General features: G+C 41.0%; 1 protein-coding gene across 2 annotated transcripts in view; it reads right to left on the reverse strand.

The window, feature by feature from the left end:
- Positions 1-8,316, reverse strand: part of ATF2 (activating transcription factor 2) — a 98,028-nt gene that overhangs the window by 53,010 nt on the left and 36,702 nt on the right. For both annotated transcript variants that reach the window (XM_019522956.1, XM_019522957.1), the window contains one exon: positions 7,058-7,186. In XM_019522956.1, coding sequence (XP_019378501.1) covers positions 7,058-7,186 — 129 coding nt within the window. The remainder of the gene's footprint in view (positions 1-7,057; positions 7,187-8,316) is intronic.

The following is an 8,316-nucleotide window of genomic DNA, read 5'->3' on the forward strand; positions in this document are numbered from 1 at the left end:
GCACCAGGCAGACCCCAGCTCAAGTCCATGTTGGTAAGACAGGGAGGAAGGAATTAAACCTACTTCCTGGTCAGACTACTGCTGGGGTTGCTCCCCCCCTACCCCCAGCTGGAGCAGCCAGCAGAGAAATGCAGGTCCATACTGGTGGGGCAGGGGAAGGAGCGGGGGGAATATCCCTCTTCCCTGCTCCCTTCCATGGCCAGCATCTGGTCAGGCTCCCCCCCCCGCCTGTCCCTGCTCCAGCTAGGGAGCAGAAGGGCAGGTCCATCCCTGCTCCACTGGAGCAGAAAGAGCAGCCCAGACGGCATGCTTGGATGCTGGGGGACTCTGGTTTAACTTAAACCAAGAAGGGGTCTGGGACAGAAGTTATACAGTTATGATAGAGTGGTGGTTTGAGCCAAATCAGTTAAGTCTGATACAACATTCAACCAAGTTTATTTCAAGCTGGTTTTGGCTATTTTGAAACTAGTTTATGTGCACAGAATTTATGTTCTGTTACAGGTTTAAACCAGTTTCTAATCACTTAAACCAGTTTATGTGTAACTTCTGTCCCAAGCTCCTGAGACTGAAATCACTTATGGGTTGAGAAGAGAGAGGATCACCACCAAAAAATCTCACAAAGTTTGAAATCAATTCCTAATGTGAGATCCTAAGTTGGCCTTGGAGGTACAGGTAGCAACAATAGACAGGACACTTTAAGTTGAAGTTGCTATTTTTCCTTGTGGGCATAGGACTTCTTCTGCAATTATCTATGTCTTTCCGTCTTTGTGAGATGTGATTACTGCAACGTGTTCTACACAGAATTTACATATTAAGTCTATGATAAAAATGCAGCTAGCAAAGACTTCATCTGTCTACTTGCAAAATGGTGTACCCTGTAGGCTACACTGGCAGACACTTATCTGAGTGAAAATGATATTGTTGAGATTGATCTATAAATTCCCACATAGTAAGAGACCTGACTATCATGAAGGCAAAATTACTACTTCTCCATCGTGTTTTTTGAATTCAGAAGTGATTCTCCTAGCAAATCTTAGTTGGCAAAAGCTGCATTTGTTGCTACAATTCTCATAGGCTTTCCCAGAATAATTTCCCCTGAGAAATTTAATTTATGGTAGATGTGAATGTTTTTAGGATATTAAAATGGTGAATTCTATTTGAGTAGATTGGGGAATTTATTTAGAAAATGATCCAAGAAATACATATTTTTAAAATATTTGAATGTAGTACCTATAATGCAAGACAGCTATTCCTTAACATTTTAAAAACCCATAGAAAACCAAAATGAAAATATGTTAGGTATCTAATGCTGAAAAAAAGGTTAACTAAGGTAACTCCTTAGAAACTCATCAAGGCCTTCTATGCAGTTAACAAACTCTAACTACTGTCTATTGGATCCAGATCTTTGAGAGTAAAGGCAAGCAGCTGCAAAAGTGGCTGAAGTGGCTGACTGGGGAAAATCAGGGAAGAACTGCACAGGAAGTAATCTGCTGTGAGGATTTCCTAAAGGTTAACTGTGGTTTGTTGTACAGAACGGAAATACAAGTGCTTTGAACTGCTCATAAGCCCGGCAGGAATGGAGCTCTGACCCTGTATAGCTTGTATGCACCAGGTGGCAGCAAATTCCTCCTTTAAGCATCCTTTGCCCAACATAACACCACAGCTTCAACCTATACAGCCCATCAGCCCCTGAAACATCTGGCAAGTCACGTCACACACTTATTCTGTCCATGCCTCCCACTCTGTCCTATTAATGGCAAAGAGTATAACAACTAGCAAAGAAACTCATTAATTCCCTTCTAGGAGAACAATACAGAAAAAGAAGCAGGAAAAATTAATTAACTGGAAAAAAACAACAGGGTGGCAGCAGAAAAAGAAAAAAATTGCATGGCTATTCATATATTTATTTAGTCACATTATGCAAAGTTATCTATATGAGCAAGACCTCAATACTGATGAAAAATCAGTAATGAAACCATTACAATATTAGGGCATTACAAATTTGGCTGTGCCTTCACTGAATTTTAAAAGACAACTACAATTATTTTTATACTTCTGATGTTTGGAGACTTAAAAAGTACAAAAAGTAAACAGTTATGTTTTTAATTGCCTATTTTATTAAATTAAATGACAGGGTTTTACTTAAAGGAACTCCCTGGAAAACTGCTTCTTGCCATCCAGAAACAGACTTCAAGCTTCAGAGATAATATGTTTTAATACCCCATGCATGTTTACATGAGCTCAAATGCAACATTTGCAACTTACGTTTTGTCTTATTTCCAAGCTATTTTCTTTCATCTAATGTTCTGAAAGATGCATATGAGTGCTAGCTATACCTTGTGCTCTCTACACACAATTTGATAAGAGCTTTAACTTTAAGTTTAAAGTTGAAAATGCTAACAATAGCAGATGATAAATGTAAGCGGCACAGAAAGTAAAGGAAATGTGCACAATTTTAAAAAAGCAAAACAAAACAGAGCATACCGAGGCAATCAAGTGGCATTCAAAAGATTACCCCAAAATTTCTTGTAGAGCTTTTGTATTTCTGTCAGAATGCTGACTTTTAAAAGACGTAAGGATATTCTTTTTAGAGGCAGAAAGGATCACAGGGATGTATTGTCAGAGTCCTAAAACGATGCTATGGAAGCTTTCCTTTCAAGTTTAAACCAATCACAAAGTACCAAAAACCTAATTGAAAATGATTTCTTCTATCAATACAACTAAGTCTTCATCTCAAAACTGCAAGGAAACACTGAAGGATGTATTTTACCAAAGACTTTAACTACTTCTAAATTCATTTTCCACTGAAAATGCAAATCTTTGTTTATTGCTTATACTTACATACGACTATTTTGCATCCAAATACAAGTCCATATAATAACTTTCTAGCACTGTTATGTTCCATGTACAAATGGACACACAAAAATACTGTACAATGTTATAACTGAATACTACAGAAATAAATTTTTGGATATAAAATAGCTATATCAATTGGAGAATGAGTATTCTGGCAATTCTTAAGCCACCATACTGAATAGAGTTAAGATATACCTCTCCAAAGATTATTAAGAAGAAACTATAATGTTTGTTTATTAAAAATCCCTGAAAGAATAAATTAGTTAAAAAATTTATTATTTTAAAGCTGAAAGACTTATAGGTAAAGTAAGGATAACTGAATCTATTTGATGTAGAATTTCAACTATTAAACACTGATGGAACAAAAAGGATCTCCCAAAACAGATCTGTCCACTTCTGAGCATCCACCCCTCTGCAACCCATGGGCTCCCTCGCCCTGTGAACTGTGCACAATTCCCAGGTTCCCCAACTGTGTGGACTGTGACACTCCACCCCCAGGAATGGGGGCAAGAAGTAGAAGCTGGAGGAGGAAAGGGGAGCCTGCAGACCTTGCCAACATCAGAAGTTGTTGGGGGTGAGTGGTGGCCAGGCAGGAACCTGTGGGCCACAAGCTGGCCAGCCCCATCTCACAAAATAGAGTAGGAAAAAAGAAATAAAATGCCAATTTAAAGACGATCGCATCCAGTTTTCTTATGTGACTAAAGATAATTAGAAGTCTGTTGCACATGCATTAATGGACTGCAAAAATACTGCCACAACCAATCCACAGAACCAATGAAAGAGTGACAGCAACTTGTTTTTTTTAACCCAGCCAAGCCCTGCTGGAAAGAGGTGTGCCTTCCCCACTTCAGTAAGAAAACAGGAGGAAAATACTGAAATCTCACAAGAGAGCAAACAGCATCACTCTGCTCACATCTCTTAACTTCACCAGTCCTCATTCAGCAGCAACACATTATGCAGCCCCCTCACCACCAACTCAGTCTGTCTGTACAATTATACAACCAAAAATAGAGATAACCAGGAGCTACAGTACATCATTAAGCAGCAACAATTTTCAGCACTGTTTCCAAAATACAATATCACTGAAATTTCAGCATCATGGGTGTGATGTATTTGGTAAAGAACTGCCAAAGAATTATAATGCTGAGAGCATGGACATAAGTAACACTTAGAACAGTTTAAATATGGCTTAAACCTGAAGCAGAGACATAACTAACATAAGTTAGTTAAATCAGTTCAAAGCTATCTGAAACAGTTCAAAAGTGTACCTCAACCATCAAATACTGTTTTGAACAGTTCACTGTTATGTGTGGAAACCAAACATTCTGTGACATGGGTTTAGTCAGTCCTCCCAGCATCTCATAATGCATCATTCCTCACCCAGCCCCTTTCTCCCCTGACTGTAGCAATTGGACATTCTGGTATGGAGCTAGAACTCTACTGCCCCCCTTTTCTTCCTTTTGTTGGCACTCCCCTTACCACCCCACAAAATCAATGAGCTCTCTTGCAGTTCCCTTGTACTGTTTGCTCAATAAAATCTATCTTTTCTAATAATTTGCGGTGTCCTTACTCCCTACTCAACCATAGCCCCTCCCCATGCCTCACTCAACTCCTGGGAACCAACAAGCATGGGGTCAATCATTTCCTCTCTCCTCACCAAGTCAGACAAGCACACTGAAGACTTTAGTTAACTGCAGGCTACTTACGTTTACTGAACTCCTATATAGGAGGAAAGAGAAAGCAGAAAACTGAAAACACTCTCGGCCACTCTTTCAGAAAAGTGAAAACACTCACTCACCCCATTGTGTTCTCATAACATGGGTGCAAGCACTCCACCCCTATTTTCCCACTCCAAGACATGTTGGGCTGGATTACTCATTCCCATCCCGTCATGACCACAGCACTTCACACAACTGTGAACTCATGAATAATCACTGACATTTTGGAATGGTTCAATTGTTACGTGCGTCTAAGTATTTCTAAGTATTTCTTTTAATGATGGTAATAACATACAAAAGTAGAGCTATCATTTAAATCCTTACAACTCTTTTCTGGTAAATATCAGAGTGCTAGAATGCTTATTCTTGGGCAGAAAATAAGCTAATTTTGGTAAAAAGAGCAATACAGGGATTTTAATTCATGAATTTACCTGTCTCAAAACAACTATGAATGGCATCTTGAAGTAAATTATTTTAACACTTAGCTTGGTTCCTTTAAATAGCTGAACTTTTCCATTAAACAGTTGCGAACAAGGGGAGTACCCGGAGGACGAAGTGTTGTGTGGCATGCTGCCCCTGGCGTTTCAAAAGTTGGACAGGTCTGCTCCAATTTGTAAGGTAAAGAACACCAATAATATAGATATAAGCAGGGATCCAGGTTTTCCTTGCCTGCAGTAAAATGCAGACTTTTCAAAACCCAGATTTTTTCCTTTGAAGAAGGAAACTGTGGGTTTCCCCTTGCAGACTGGCAGAGTTCCAGCCTACAAGGAGATGCTTGGGGCTGGTGGAAGCAGGGGGAGGGCTATCAGAGGCAGAAGGCACCACGTGCATGTGCACACATATGGCTGGCAATACAGCCAGGCAGGGTGGTGGGAGCAGCCCCAGCAGCTGGATACAGGTAAGTCTATGGGATGGGGTCGGGGGAAGAAGGGGGGTGGAGGGCCAGAACTTAGGGACTGTCTGGCAGCTGCGTGTGGTGGGGTGAGGCACGTGTGGCAGAGGGGAAGGAAAGGGTTGTGAGATGTGTGTATGTGTGCATGTGCATGCGTGCAAGAAGTGTGTGTGTGTGCGTGCCTCTGACACAACACAGCTGCCTGTCAGCATTAAGCGAAGGTGTCCAGGCACTGGGGCTACAGCAGGGCAGGAGGGTCTGAGGCAGCACTCAGTGCCACGGGTGAGTCCAGCTCTGCATCATTGTCATCTGGGGCCCACCCAGAGGTGCCTGTCCCTCCAGTGGAGGAAGGGGATGGTAGAGCCCTTTGGGGGCAGTGAGGGCTGGCAGCACTTAGGACTGGTGCCTGTGCTCTCAGGGTCAGGGGTGGGGTGGCTGGAGATGCTGCCTGTGGGGGTGGGGGCCAGGCCACCTGGCATAATTTGTCCCCTCCTCCTCCCTCCAGCTCATGCTTGAGCTGGACTGGCTCTGCTGCCGCCTGCATGAGCTGGAGCACTGCAGCTATCACAAGCAGGATGGAGACCACCTGGAACCCCTTGTACTACCAGGGCCAGGGGACTGTGGGTCAGGAGTGAGGGCCAGTGGGTTGGGAGCAAGGCTGGGTGGGCTGTGGCTTGGGAGTGAGGGGCAATGGCATGGGAAGGGGCAGGACACTGGCATTATCAGGGCTGCTCACTGCCACAAAGCAGTGGCCAAACAGCTGCAGCTGGACATGCATCCTGGTGAGTGAAGGTGGCAGGGAGAACTCAGATTTTCCATGATAAAAATACCAAAATCAAATGCCAAAATATATAGGTATTTAGAATTTATTTTATTAGAATGATTAAGGCACTGGTAGGCTTCCAAATTGCTTTAATATTGTAAAAATATAAATAAAATGTGTTCAACAGATACCTATATATATATATATAAAAATAAAATGGCATTTTATTTTAATAATCGAAAAATGCAAATTTGGGGGGTCTTAAATCAAATAATTTTGAATTTTTAACAGAGAAAATCAGGATCCTCAGACATAAAGAAGCTTTAATTATGCTGAAGCTGACCTCTAAAGGTTTTTCAGAAACTGAAATTTCTTTCCACTTTTTCCTAATTAATAATATGTAAATAGGGCTTTTAAAAAGTTTTGCTCTTAAATGTAGTAATATCAGGAGTGTTAAGTCTTGTTTCTCTCTTGTTTTTTTGGATGACCAGTGGGAGGTGTAAAAGATAATCAACAGAGAACTCTTGTGAGCAAAGCTTAACTGTAGGGTTGAGGGCTCTGTATCTTTAAACAAGGCTTCCTGCATTCAAAATATTAACCAATATTCAGAGAAGCCGACAAAGCAAAAATCCCTTCCTTTCCTAAGAGTTTAATTTAATTTAGAATTCACTATGAACTGATTACCTGAATGAGTCATGTGACTAATATTAGTGTTCAGTATATAGCTGGATCATCAAAGTAGTAATGATAATTTTTTTAAAAAGTCAGTGCATCAGTCAATGTCCTTTATCAGTAGTAGTTCTGAATCTTGAAAAATAGGTTCCTGACCTTTTCATCACTGGTAGTGGATTCTGGATGAGGTAAAGGACTGTCCTGATGAGTTGTCTCCACAACTGAAGGCTCTTCAATTTTATTTCTTATGATTGGTGTTGCAAGAGGGGAGAGATCTAGTGGCATCTAAAAGAGTAAAAATGAAATAAACCTGTTAATTATTCATAAACAAACACACACAAATCAAATAAGCACCTGAGGAGTAAGGGCTCTAACTCTAGAAAAGAGCAGAGGTAAACAGAGCTTTGCTGTTCACTCTCCCCCTTTTCCCCACCTCTCCACTGAACTCAGCAGCAGAGGAAAGGAGGGGACAACAGTAGGGGATGAGCAATTGTGGCAGTCAGGCCTTGGGCTCTGGAACCATAAAAAAGCAGGAGACCAGGCCAGACTCTGTGCCGAGAACTTATGTATCACAGTCTAAACACGATGTGACCACATTGCCAGGCCCTCTCTGCCCCTGCCCTGGAGTACCATATTCCTCTCTAAAATACAGATAGAGGGAAATAAGCAGTTTTGAAAAAAAAACTATTAAAACATTTCTAAAATTCTTTAATATCTGTAGTCTCCAGAAATAGCACACATTTCCAGGATTGATATTGCTACACATATCAGCATAGGACAGTGGAGGTGCATGAATAAATGCAAGTGATTTGGAAGTATAGTGGGCACAGAGAAAGGGTGAGGGGGATAATTGTTTGTTAAGCATAGGTAAAGTTTTAGTAGGTCTTCAGTGCCTACTTCTATCTTTCTAGACGAAGAAAAGGCTAAAGGTCTGATCCTGCAAACCCTCTAGAAGAAATAAAATAAATGTAAAGACAACAAATTTAAGCAAAGATAATTAGGAAAACAGAGTGAAACAAGTTAACAGATTCAAACATACCTTTCCTAAAAATTCAATCTGCAAATGAACAAGCTTTCTAGTATTGGTTCTGATGACCAACATTGTCTTTAGACCAAATGACTTAAATTTCACTTCATCTGACAAAGTGAATATAATTATAACTCATTTAATTCCAAACTGAACTACTGAAATTATTTGGTTGCTTTCTTTTAGTGTGTTAGGGGTTCACTGATAGAGATTTTGGGGGCTGATACTGATAGCCGAGTTTCAAGAAGGCATATCAGCCAACACAGATCTGATTTCCAATATGTAGTCCTGCAGCTTGAAGAGCTGCATCCAGCTGGTAAGTCTGTTGTGGTGGAAGGGGAGGGGGGAAGAGAAGGGAAGGGATGTTGTGGGGCAGATCAAGGCCCCG

The sequence above is a fragment of the Gavialis gangeticus genome, unplaced genomic scaffold, assembly GCF_001723915.1.
Source record: "Gavialis gangeticus isolate Ggan-Ray unplaced genomic scaffold, GavGan_comp1, whole genome shotgun sequence".
Taxonomy (NCBI): domain Eukaryota; kingdom Metazoa; phylum Chordata; order Crocodylia; family Gavialidae; genus Gavialis; species Gavialis gangeticus.